Source organism: Barbatula barbatula (assembly GCF_947034865.1).
Source record: "Barbatula barbatula genome assembly, chromosome: 22".
In the NCBI taxonomy this organism is placed as follows: Eukaryota; Metazoa; Chordata; class Actinopteri; order Cypriniformes; family Nemacheilidae; genus Barbatula; species Barbatula barbatula.
In genome coordinates this window covers 16,969,385-16,982,758 of record NC_136785.1, presented here as the reverse complement: position 1 = coordinate 16,982,758, position 13,374 = coordinate 16,969,385, and the positions used below count along the sequence as shown (strand labels likewise).

Genomic DNA, 13,374 nt, shown 5'->3' with positions numbered 1-13,374 from the left:
ATTCTGACTTCTTTACAATGTTAAACGTGCTGTCGTCTCATGCTTAACATGGTCAAAAAACTAGTTGAATGTATTACGTAGTATTTCTGTGCTCGATAAACTCCCACAGTGTTTTCTTGGAAATGTGTGCGCACATTCTTTAGTTCCGCCCCTCCCCCACACGCGTCACATGTTTTCGGAGATAATCGTTCAGCTGTATCTCTCTTTTATAAATGTGATCAAAGTAAAGACTCTGCGGATATTTGAAGGCTGTGATACTATTCTGTAAGTACTCAAGATTAACATGAGATTAACATACAGAAACAGTGTGAGTTAGGGCCGCTTTAATGAGTCATGGGTGTGTTTTGGACAAAATGTGCAGTAAACCAATAGGATGTCTGCAACTGGCTCTTAAAGGGAATGAGACATAACTCGCGCCATAGCGGATTCACTATTTACATGGCAAAATTTGCAAGAGCAAAGACCCGACCACTTCTCCCATTGAGAGGAAACACATCTGGGCAGTGATGGATTAACAGGAATAATACATCACGGGATTTATACACAGCTTGTGAGTAAAGTACGGTAAAATGCTGCTGCATATGAAAGCCAGAGGGCGCTCGTGCAGAAACTCAAAATATGCCTTGCAGAAGAAGACGATAACACGCATAGTTCTAGGAAATGCTCCGCGTTCCTCTGTGTGTAATATGCAGAATGTATGTTCGTTGCGCACCCGCCTATAGGTGCATATTACTAACACGCTCCATAAATAAAAAGATGTTGACTTTTTCAGTCGATCAATAGCGCAGTCTATTTCAGTTGGCTCAAAATAGCAACTCGCCAACAAAATAGTTTTTGCCTAATAACTAAGGCGCTTCGTGACAAGTTACGCTAATAAACATATTTGTGATGTCATCTCACAGTTTATGGGTAGCAATGGCACAGCCGCTGTCTCTGTTTGCTAAATTTCTAAATTTGTGTAACCGTGTTGGGTAGTATTTTCAACACTATGAAACGTTGATGTTTTTTCTCAGTTACCTGCCTGATTGTGTGATGAACTGTACTTGTGGATGTGGTCTACAACTATTTAGAATGTGCAACGAAACTTAACCTCTGTTGCACCAGTGCTATGTGCATAACTCACTGTCTTGCATGTACATTCATTTTGATAGGAGGATTCCACCCATGCAGCGCAGAGAGCAGTATGCCATTAGAATAGTGACTTTGTTTCCGTCATTGAAAGAACCATTTTCTAAGAAGGGATATAGTTGATATTTTTAATCAGGTGTTTTTCCATTAATGGTTTCAAATTAAAATTACCCCATAACCTATTTACCCTCATGACATCCTAGGTGTATATCCATTCAGTCAACTATTTCTAAAATATTTATTTTATAATACTTATTTGATAGTTAATTAAAAAAAAGCGATGCTGCTTTGGAGGCCATTTCGCTTCTCGCTCATAAAGAAGTTGAATCAACCATTTTTGAAAAGATGAGACAGACATTTCGTCATCGCCAGGAACTTGTTCAGAATGCAGATAAAGCAACAGAAATATTCCCAAGGTTTTTAGATACCAAAGGATTGGCAAGTAATATTTCAATTGAGTAACTGTTTTAATGCAGGTGTGTCCAAAGTCCTGCAGACTTTAGGTCCAACTTGGCTCAATACGCCTGTCTGAACATTTATTGTCTGCCTAGTGACACCTTGATTAGCTGGTTCAGGTGTGTTTGATTAGGTTTAAAGCTAAACTCTGCAGGACACCGGCATTCTATGGAGCGATTTTAGTCTCATTAATTATTCATGCGTAAAACAAGATACACACATGCGTAAACAGTTTCGCATGCATAAAACCTAATTTACGTGCACATAGTATATATTTACATTTACGAAAAGCAATTCACGTGCGTAAAACAAAACTATTTTCTCACAAATTACGTTTCGCAAACATACAACTGCGCACATAACTTTAGAAAAATTAAAATGTACGCGTTTGTCTTGTTTTACGAATGTGCAAATCGTCACACACGTGTGAATCGCCTTGGACGTGTGTGTGTGTTTTTTGAGACTCTCCTGGCGACGCAACCCCTTCCACTTGGGTTGTCGTACTCTTTAGCCAATCAGATTCAAGCTTACCATTCAACCAATTACAGGACTCAAGGAAAATGGCTCTGCGCAGCTTTGGTGCAGGCGGCACATATTTTGTTTTGTAGGCTTGTCTGTTTTTATGTTTTTAAATGTTGCTTACGTTACCATTACGATGTGTTTATGTGGTTGCAATCCAAAATAATAGAGTTGTTACATGAACATAGATGATTTTGGTTACATGTGGAATAAAGTTTTTTAATCCACTGCAAATCTTAAGTTTCCTCCCATTTTGCGATTCATTGCTGTATGGCATGTCTATTTACCTTACCGTGTTTCTATCTGCGGTCAGTAGTATTGTCAAAGACGGTTTGTGTCGTTTTTTTAAATTAAAATCTGATAATACTAGTTAACTTTAAATGTAGTCATTTATTAGTGTGGGTCTATATAGGCTAATATATCTATCCATTAGTAAAATAATCCCTTAAATGGCGTTTACAGAAGCCAATAAGGAACATAACACGTATGTCTAAATAGACTATATTAATTTACATGAAGAAAGAACTACAAAGTCAGGGGAAACATTACAGTATTTCAAACTGACTTGACAGAACATATAGTGAAATGAGACCAGGTGGACAGCAGCGAAGTAAATTGAGTATTGTATTTTATTTAACAGTAAAAAATAAAATAAATTGTACCCACAAAACTGCGCAAGCGTGGAAAAGATTGTGATGTGATTAACGTGCGGTGAGGGTGATGCATCATTTCCGTTCTATTTGAGCCAAACTGCACTAAAGTTGCGCAGAGCCGTTTTCCTTGAGTCCGGCGCCCTCAGCGGGTTGTGAATGGTTGAATGGTAAGCTTGAATCTGATTGGCTAAAGAGTACGACAACCCAAGTGGAAGGGGTTGCGTCGCCAGGAGAGTCTCAAAAAACACACACACACACGTCCAAGGCGATTCACACGTGTGTGACGATTTGCACATTCGTAAAACAAGACAAACGCGTACATTTTAACTTTTCGAAAGTTATGTGCGCAGTTGTATGTTTGTGAAACGTAATTTGTGAGAAAATAGTTTTGTTTTACGCACGTGAATTGCTTTTCGTAAATGTAAATATATACTATGTGCACGTAAATTAGGTTTTATGCATGCGAAACTGTTTACGCATGTGTGTATCTTGTTTTACGCATGAATAATTAATGAGACTATAATCGCTCCAAAGCATTCCAGGACCCCATTTTAACACCCCTGCTGTAATGCATTGGTGTCTTATTCTGATGAATGTTCTTTAAGGTGAATCAAGATTTTAAACTTCTCTTCAATTTGGACATACTGTATACTCGAAGTTAATGAAAAAGTGGGACGGAACCTTAAAGCCAAAAATTATCCAGGAAGCAAAAAGCCTGACCCAGACACCTGCTGCTGTTGCTCAGGGTCTTATTTTGTCAGCTGAGAAATCCTCAGAAATAGCCATTGATTCAGATGTCCTAAATGTCGTTTTGAGATCTTAGAGAGCATGATGGGTTGTAGTGTGATAGAAGCTCTGTTATGTAGGTAGGGGGTCAACCGTTTACGACTTTATAAGTGATTAAAAGAACTTTAAAGTCAATACGATACTTAATGGGTAGCCAGTGAAGAGTTGATAAAATTGGGGTTATGTGATCGTATTTTCTGGACCTGGTTAGAACTCTGGCAGCTGCGTTCTGAACTAACTGTAGTTTGTTTATTGATGATGCAGGACAACCACTAAGTAGTGCATTACAGTAATCAAGTCTTGAAGTCATAAATGCATGAATAAGCTTCTCCGCGTCAGCAACACATATAATATTTCGTAACTTGGCAACATTTCTTAGGTGGAAAAGGGCTGTTTTTGTGACATTTGAGATGTGATTTCGAAATGACAGGTTGCTGTCTAATATAACGCCTAGATCTTTCACTGTATTTGTTGGAGTAACAGTACATCCTTCAACTTGCAGTTTATAATCAGAAATATTCCGTTTGCGTGTCTTTGGTCTGATAAGTAATATTTCTGTTTTATTAGAATTTAAAATAATGAAATTACAGTTCATCCAATGTTTTATATCTTCAATGCACTCTGCCAATTTGGATAGCTGGAGGAATCATCTGGTCTTGATGAGATATAGCGGAGTATCATCTGCATAGCAATGGAAGCTAATTCCATGTTTTTTAATAATGTTTCCGAGGGGCAGCATGTATATGGAGAACAGCATGGGTCCCAGAACCGATCCCTGAGGTAATCCATAATTTACTTGTGTTAGATTTGATGATTCCCCATTTAAATGGACAAATTGATGTCTGTCTGACAAGTAAGATCTGAACCATTGTAGTGCCTGTCCCTCAACACAGGTATAATTGTGTAAGCGATTTATGTTATGGTCTACGGTATCAAACGCAGCACTAAGGTCAAGCAGGACCAGGAGTGAGATGTCACCTTTATCTGATGCTATGGGAGATTTGAAATCGGTCTATAGTTTCCTAGTTCATTTGGATCTAAGTTTGGTTTCTTGATTAGAGGCTTAATGACGGCCATATGAAAGGGTCCTGGGACATGGCCTAGATTCATTGACGAGTTGATAATGTTATAAATATTATAACAGGTAGTAACTCTTTTAATAATTTAGTTGGTATGGGGTCTAATAAGCAAGTTGTAGGTTTAGATGTTGCAATAAGTTTAATTAATTAATCTGTAGGTGCGACATCTGTATATATATACATGAAGGCCTATACACTGAAAGCTGAATAATTTAGCTTTCCATTAATACACATGGTTTGTTAGGATAGGAAATTATTTGACAGAGAAACAACTACTTAAAACTCTGGAATCTGAGAAAAATACTGGGAAAAACGCATATAAAGTTGTCCAAATGAAGTCCTTAGCATAGAATATTACTCACAAAAATAAAGTTTTGATATATTTATGGTAGGACTTTTACTAAATATCTTCATGGAACATGATATTTACTTGATAGATTTTTTTTGTGCTAAAAATCATTATATTATTTTGACCCATACTGTGTTTTGTTGGCTTTTGCACAAATATGCCCGTGCTACTGAAGACTGGTTTGTGATTCAGGGTCACAGATAGCTAATATGGTCATGGCGATGAGGCCAACATTTGTGGTTACTCTATACTGCAAATAGTACGTTAGTAAAACCATGGGTTATATTTGAAGGGTCAATGCACCAAAAGTACAAACAGCTGGCTATAGATCACAATAACTATAATATGTATGTGCCCGACTTTGTAATATGAAGACTAACAAGAGACAAGTTAATGTAGCCTAAACAAAAACTCAATGAGTTCACCTTTAAATTTAAGCTTAATCTAAAATGTTTAATTTCAATAGAAAATAACAATTATCCATAATGCATCATTTTAACAGCCAGTTTTGAGCAAACAACATAATGGAAGTTCAGGTCATGTTATTGGGCCTAAAAGAGGCTGTTAAAGATTCCTGCTATGTCAAGTGGTGGTCACTCACTACTAGTTTTATTTTCATATGACATCTAAAATGGTTTCCAGGCCGTCAAGGCTGTTGGAAAAGAGAGAATGAGTACTAAAGGAATGTGTTTCCAAGCAGCCTCAGTACTACTGGAAATAGCGCCCTGGTGCCAGACGGGTCCCGCGGAACATCGAGCGCAGCATCACTTTTTGGGTGAACTGTCCCTTTAAGGGAGCCCTTAAACCCTTGAATTTTTGTTTTTAACATTCTAAATATAACAAAAGTGTCCTAATGCAAAAGAGCAAATGTCAAAAACAGTCACCAGAAAATAATTACAAAACAGATAATATATACATATATATACATACATCAACTTACAGACACATATACACACAGACACTTTAAAAAATGTTTTTATTGTGCATTCCAATTAATGTAATTAAAACTGCAGTCGGATTGTTTTGATTTAAGGCCCTAATAACTAAAACAACACAGCTAACTACATAAAACCATGATCATTTTGCTGCGTTTCACACACCTCGAATTAGGACATTTCCCACCTCATCCCGCAAATCGGAACTGGAACAGCGCTGTTTTAATGTTTATAAACACTTTAAATGTATTAACAGTAATAACTGTTTGCCTACCTAAAGTTACATTTCATGTTTTTTTTAACAAAAAAAAACTCAAATTTAAAGCCGTGTGAGAAAAACAAACAAATAATAGCAACATTTTACGTTTTGTCTTGCAGTAGCATGTTTTATTCTATTTCATCGTACAGTCTTAACCACATAAGCTAATGTATTTGAGCAGCTCTCGCAGTTATGTAACTTACCAAATGCGCTGAAAAGTAACGTTGTCTCACAAGACAGCTCGCAATACACAAAGTTGTCAAATCTGAATTACACATACAGACACTCAAAAAAGCGTTTTAAACTCAAGCTTTTTGTAGTCAGTTATAAACTATATGGCATGTCGTTATTATCTTTAAGAGCTCCTAGGCTCGAAGATGCTGCAAGTGCACGTAACAGGAATTTCGGATCCCGCAATGACAGTTACGTCAGAATCCACGTTCACTTGAATGATATCTAGGTGTTTCTTTCAGTAATCGATGCGGCTAAAATCGAGCCCCAGGACATTACCAGCTGGAGCTTACGTTGCGCTCTCTGGTTACTTCACTTGCGTGTCAAAGGTAAAGCTATGACAAAGCTCGCCTCGCCGTTTCAAAACAATACAGTGGGAGGAGCTTCAGGCGTCAGTCTGCAGTTTGACAGAGATTCTGGACACACAGGCTCTTAAGAAATATTATTGTCAAAAGCAAAAATAATTAAACATTTACTTTACTCTGGAGTCTATCAAACATGTTTGAAACATCCATTTGTAGTGGCACGAATATGATTAACAAGGATACCCGCTAAATAACAAATACATCATGATAAAAACCTAAAATAAAACCCTGTGAAAACAGACGTCCAATGTACATTCCATCATTTTCAAATGTAGACAAATGTCAGGCCATGCCATGACTGTAAAACAGATCAAATGTGTTTTAACTGTAGTTAAACTTCAGATATTTTACAACTATGAACATTAAAACCTGGATAAGAAGCCTGATACCAAAAAGTAAAGTGTTGAAGTTTATACTTAAGAGTTCAAGATTTTTATAAATGTTATCTTCCTTTGCAAACAAAATTATTGTTACTCTGAACTTTGTGCTTGAACTGTGAAAGGAAAGTGAAATGAAGTGCACAGTTTAAAATATAGCAAATATAAGAACACTAGATCAGATAAACTAAAGTTTACCCTGATCAGATTTTAATCATTTGGTTTCTGTCTAATCTGGTCAGTGTATGGAGAAACAAAGTGCACTGGATATACAGGTCCTTTAAATTTAAGCATCTTCTTATTCATCTTCATCGCTCCAAACACCGGCTTCTCCTTCCTCCATTTGCAATCCCTGAAACAATCTGTAGAGAAAATAAAAATCAGTAACAATTATAACATAACCCTCTTCAGCATGCCTTAATGCGAGTAGTACATGAATACAAATGAAAAGACCAGGGAGGAAACTGCTGAAGATGGTCCTCACCGCAGAAAACAAGATCCAGGGGCGCACTCCCACTTTATATACAGTACATAGCGCAATTTGGAGAGCAAGTTGCAACTGTCTACAGGACTATCATATTGTTATGCTTGCCTACAGGACTATCACTGGATCTGCACCGGCAAACGTTCACACCCTCCTACACCCCATCAACAACCCTGCGTTCAAAATATGTAATTAAAAAAAAGTTTCTTTTCTGCAAAAGAATAACTTTATTCACAGGTAAGTACGTTTTTTTTTTATAAAGAAGGGAAGGGAAGAGAATTAGGAAAAATCAATCAGCGACGTGTTGACGGAAGAGATGGGTTTTTAGGCGTTTTTTGAAGATGGCAACCGAGTCTGCTGATCTTGTAGCAGCTGGTAGATCATTCCACCAATGTGGAACAGATCCAGAGAAGGTACAGGAGAGTGACTTTTTTCCTTTTTGGGATGGTACCACTAGTCGTTGTTCCTTTGCAGACCGCAGTGATCTGGCAGGAACATCATGTTTTGATCATGTTTTGTTCTGCAGTGAGGAGCTAATGGCCAAAGTCATTTCTTTTACATTGACATATGACCGAGTGAAACTGTTATACTGCTGACCTTAATAACAGAACATGGATCCATGTTGTGTTCTGCAGTGAGGAGCTAATATCCAAAGTCACATTGACATATGACCGAGTGAAACTGTTATACTGCTGACCTTAATAACAGAACATGGATCCATGTTGTGTTCTGCAGTGAGGAGCTAATATCCAAAGTCACATTGACATATGACCGAGTGAAACTGTTATACTGCTGACCTTAATAAAATGTGTAAATGGCATATATAATATTAGCATTAGCCTCTCCAGTCATATAGTTGTTTAAGCTATACATACACGAAACATCAAACCCTTAGCATTACTAAGTTCTAATTTCTAATGATATTTGTACCACAGGCAGGACAGTGAAACGTTAACGTTATAATGGCTGTGTGTGGAGGACTGTGTATGCAGGCACTAACTGGTTAAAGCAGGGTGTGTTGGGGTTGTTGAAGTGGCTGTAGGGGTTCACTTTACTAAGACTTCCCAGGCAAATCCAGCAGAAACGCCCTTGGCAGGAAGAGCACGTCATCTTGTTACAGCCATGTATCTTCTACAGAAATTGGAAAAGGGCACAAAATACAGTCAGACTGCAAAGAACCACAGAAATGCCTGTATAGCTGTTACCATTGTTTTTATCTACAAATCTACTCAAAGAACCCAACAACAATGTATAAAATCCATATTTTATTGAATGACTTTCCTAACCTGACCAGTTGTTAGTATTTACTGGAGAAAAGGGTGCATAAAGGTTTAAGGTAACCCTTTACAAAAAGGTGCCAAATGTTAACAGTGAACTAACAATCAACAGAACTTCTACAGCATTTATTAATAATAATTCATGTTAATTTCAGCATTTACCAATACATCACCTAATGTTAACCGTGACAACGTTTGATTTTAATAATGCACAAAAAACTAACATGAATAACTGTACTGACATGAAATAACATTGACAAGGATTAATAACTGCTGAAAAACTAACTTGTTCATTGTTAGCTAATGTTCGCTAAAGTGTTACCAGGTTTAATGTAACCTCAACTGATTATATAGATGTTTGAGGAAGTATCCCATTTGTTAAATCAGGCACAAACAAAGAAAATGTATATAATCCTAGGTGTATATTACTTAATTTTCATACGTTTCCCCTTGGAGGCGTATCGATTACTTTCATGATGGATGAACCCCATGTAATGGCTTTACAAAGTTATGAAGAGGATATTTTTTAAAGAATAACTTTTTGAAAAATTGTGTGCAGTTGAAGAAAGTCACATACCAATTAGTGAGAAATTTTGGTTAACAAATAGATAATGGAATTTGAGAGAAAACAATTATTGTATATATTTGTACAGTTCTACACATCAGACTAAAACATCCGTGAGAGTTTATGTGGCTGTTTAGTTTTATTCAACACAGTCATAAGCGTCAATATTAGGACAATTAAATATTTCAGAACAGATCTTAATTTAAAAATATGTGAATATGTTTATAAGGTGAACACTGTTGATATACATGTGCATCACACAATTCTAATCTCTGCTCTTGAATTGAACTATGAATGAATGAACCATGGATGATAACTAATTTCTATTAATACAACCATTTGGGTTTAATTGGATTGGTCAGATTGTGTTTATATGCATGCAGAGTGAAGCCACTAAGCCACTTCAGCTCTCAAAACTGAAGTAATTTGTCAGCAAAGGATAACGATAAATGTTTTTTTAATGTTCAGCATTCAGCAAACCGAATACACTACAGCTGAGCATTGTTGAGTGTCTCTGTGATAAAGCCTAGAGTAAGTGTACTTGTATCTTTTCATATTTGTGGATGTAGCTTTGAAAGCCTTTCCCCTTTTTGGTTGTTTGGATAACTTGACCCAAGTCGTTGACCTTAAACCTAGGTGCCTCTGGAAAGGAAAACCGTAAATGTTACCTAAGGACGCTTCGTGCGCCAGATGTAACTGAGCTGACTGTGACAGAGTCTATTGTGACTTAGAATTTTGAGTGTTCAATGCAAAGATGCTGACCTGTACATGAGTGCCACAGCATGGGCATTGCTTACAGTTATCCTTCAACCAATCTGTGCTAAAGGACTCCTCCACTGCTCTCTGAATGACACGTTTTCCAAAACGCTTCTCAAGAAACTTCTTCCCCTGGTCACTTGCAGAAAGGTATTCGTCCCGCAAACCACGAAGCTCATCTGTTACAGAAAAGTATTCATATAGAAATATAAAGAGAAGAAGTAAGAAAGCTACACACAATTATGTTTTATAGCATTAACTACAGAAGGAATGGGATGCTAATATAGGAATGTCAACATCATACACAGTATCTTAATTACTTCTGTTACTATGCCATTCCACCATGATCTTACCAGCAGTTGCCAAGCAGTGAGAGAGGCCATGATAGCTTCGCTTGCAGAGGGTACAGAAAGCATACTGACAAGATGGGCAAATGCCCATAGTGGTCTCAGGCTCCAGCATCACAGGTGTGCAACAACTCGTGCGGGGACAGTAAACAACGTCTGCCATCAGGTCCAGACTTGACTGCAGGAGGAGACGGTCGTAGCGGGCAAACTCATCCTCTCCCACCAGAAGCTTCACCTATTAAAGCGATATAATGCTGTCAGGACTAGATCTGGAGCCGAAGACTCATTCGAATCTCACACCAAAGAAAAAATGTCGTCATGATAAGTACCTGTGTCGGTGTGGCTATGGACGTACACTCCGGCTCAGGACAGTCAAGGCACTGGACTTTACCATCTCTGATCTGGATCTCAAAGTATTCTTTCATGCAAGCCTTGCAGTAGACGTGCTGACACTCTTTAAAGAGCAAACAGCCGGAACCAAGCTTCTCAGAGAAGCAGATCCCACAACAGAAGACCTTTCCATCAAACACTTTCTGCTTCTGAGCTTCATCAAAATCCAGCAGATGGTTTAGTATGTCTGTGCGATGATCAACTTCTTGAACAGCTCTTGGGTCTAATTCTTTGGGTTTACTTTTTTCTGCTGCCTGCAACTGGCCAGATTCTCCCTGAGACTGACCAGCAAATCTTTGGATCTCAAGTGGAGAATGGATGCCAAGGTATTGCAGAGCCTCTTCTTTTAGGAACTGGATCCAGGTGAAAAGAACCACGTTTCCCCGGTTCGCCTCCCAAAGCTCGTCCAGTCTCTTGCAAAGTGCAGTGATCTTTTCACACACAAGAAAAATTAAGAATTGAGCAGAAATTATGGTATTGCCTTTATCACACAGAAATGAGAACTACAAAACTGAATGATTTTAAATAGCTCAGAATGCTTAGAACCCACCTTGACTCTTGCGAGCCATTTGGAGCTTAAAGTAAAGACTGGAGCTGATGATGAAGGGTAGTCCACAGGTAGATCAAAACTCAGAACCAAGGGGGTTAGAAATGATATACCGTGCTCTGTGGTTTTCTCCCCTGTGAAAATGTACACAAAACATAAGTGCATCAAAACAACATTAGATCTAGGTTTAAATCGCAGCTGATGTAATCTCACCCTTCACTATCAGTTTGAAGTCAGGAGGAAGCTCAAGACACAGATGGATCTCACCCTCCCGTCCTGATTCTGCCCTACGAAATTCATCTTCATCATATATGCTTGCTAGAGCCAGCAGTTCATCTTCTTGTGCTTCCTGGTTGTCTGACATCTGAACATTCCTGTGATCAATATGCACTTCAGTTTTACCAAATAAACTAGTTATAGTTTATAGTCATACACTGTGTACTATACTACACAGTAGTCTGGGCCTCTCTATGTGTATAGAGAGTCGTAATGGCAACATGAAATAATTTATATGCAACCCTTAATTTAATCAAAGTTTATAGTTGACCAAGTCTTTTTGCTAGTTAGTTAAAGGCTCAGTGCTCTTTATTGGAAATTTAAATCCCTTTGAAGAAAATGAAAACTCCAAAAGCTGATGAAACTCGTTGTCTGTTAAACTTTTAAATAAGAGAACAAAAAGAATTACTGCCAAGAACTCACAAAACAAGCACATTGCTGTCCGACAACATTGCTGTCCGACCAATGCAGAAACAAAACACTGTTAAGTGACGTTTGCATTTATTGACGTTCAAATGTACCTGGTTTTAGTTAGTTGCGACTACTTAAATAAATACTACAAACCTCAAATAGATGATATAGACCTAAATCAGGGCACCTCTGGGGCGAAATTATCTCCATGGTGTTACATTTTTCGACTTAAACTAAAACAACTCGTTGACCATAATAATGTAACGTCACTGAACTGACGTTAGCTAGCGTGCTACCTCCTGTCAAGCTCAATGCGGTCTACTTTACAAAAAGTAAAAAATAAAAGACACGTCAGGTTTTATAAGGTACTGACTGGCTGTTTTCGGTTTCTTTGAACAGTTTGATTTTGTAAATTGTGCCCCGTGGAAATATTTGCTTATTCATCACTAACCTTGTTCTGTGGCAGAGGAAACTACTGCAGACAGAAGCAGCTGGCCGCATACAGGCCGGGGAGGGGGAGGAGCTTTAGTCTGCTAGTCACGAAAGGAAGTCATTCTTAACCAATCACGATTTCCAAACCAGTTTCACGTATGAACGTCAACATATTCGTTCTTTTGAACTTTTACGCGGGGTGTTCAGCATTATTTTTATCCATTTATATATATATATATATATATATATATATATTACACACGTAAACATGTACAAATGTCTCTAAAATCCAGAATCTTTAAATTAAAATGATTTTTCGTGCCCTCTGGTGGGAGTAAAAAGGGAAGAACATGCAATGTGTATGGAAGCAAAAAAGAGACATAATGTTTTGAAATTTAACAGCCAATGAATACTTGAGTTTGAATTATTTTACTTTGGAAACCTTGTATCTGAATTTATTTGTTTCGAATTTACCTCTATGAAATTTAAATATGAAAATTCTTGATTTCCATTTTAAAAACTTGAATTTAATGCTCACAAATTCAGATACAAAACAAAATCAACTTACAGAATTTCAGATAAAATACATTCAGGTTGATCAAATTCGATTGCTCTTATTCAGATCTAAAATTTCAAGTTAATATTTTTCAAAGAAAACATATGTCTAATTCGACTGCTCAAATTCAGATCGAAAAATTCAAGTTAAATATTCACATGGTAACATCCGGGCTACCCAGGATAGGAAAAACAGT

General features: G+C 37.5%; 1 protein-coding gene across 1 annotated transcript; it reads right to left on the bottom strand.

Annotated features, from left to right (window-relative positions):
* Positions 1-5,929: 5,929 nt before the first annotated feature.
* LOC306911371 (E3 ubiquitin-protein ligase RNF14-like) lies at positions 5,930-12,771 on the bottom strand. Its single transcript, XM_079486666.1, has 8 exons — positions 12,642-12,771; positions 11,717-11,877; positions 11,507-11,637; positions 10,896-11,387; positions 10,573-10,801; positions 10,226-10,398; positions 8,622-8,752; positions 5,930-7,499 (listed from the first exon to the last, which is right to left on the bottom strand). The coding sequence occupies exons 1-8, from the start codon at positions 12,689-12,691 to the stop codon at positions 7,436-7,438; spliced, it is 1,431 nt and encodes a 476-aa protein (XP_079342792.1). The 5' UTR covers positions 12,692-12,771; the 3' UTR covers positions 5,930-7,435.
* Positions 12,772-13,374: the final 603 nt, after the last annotated feature.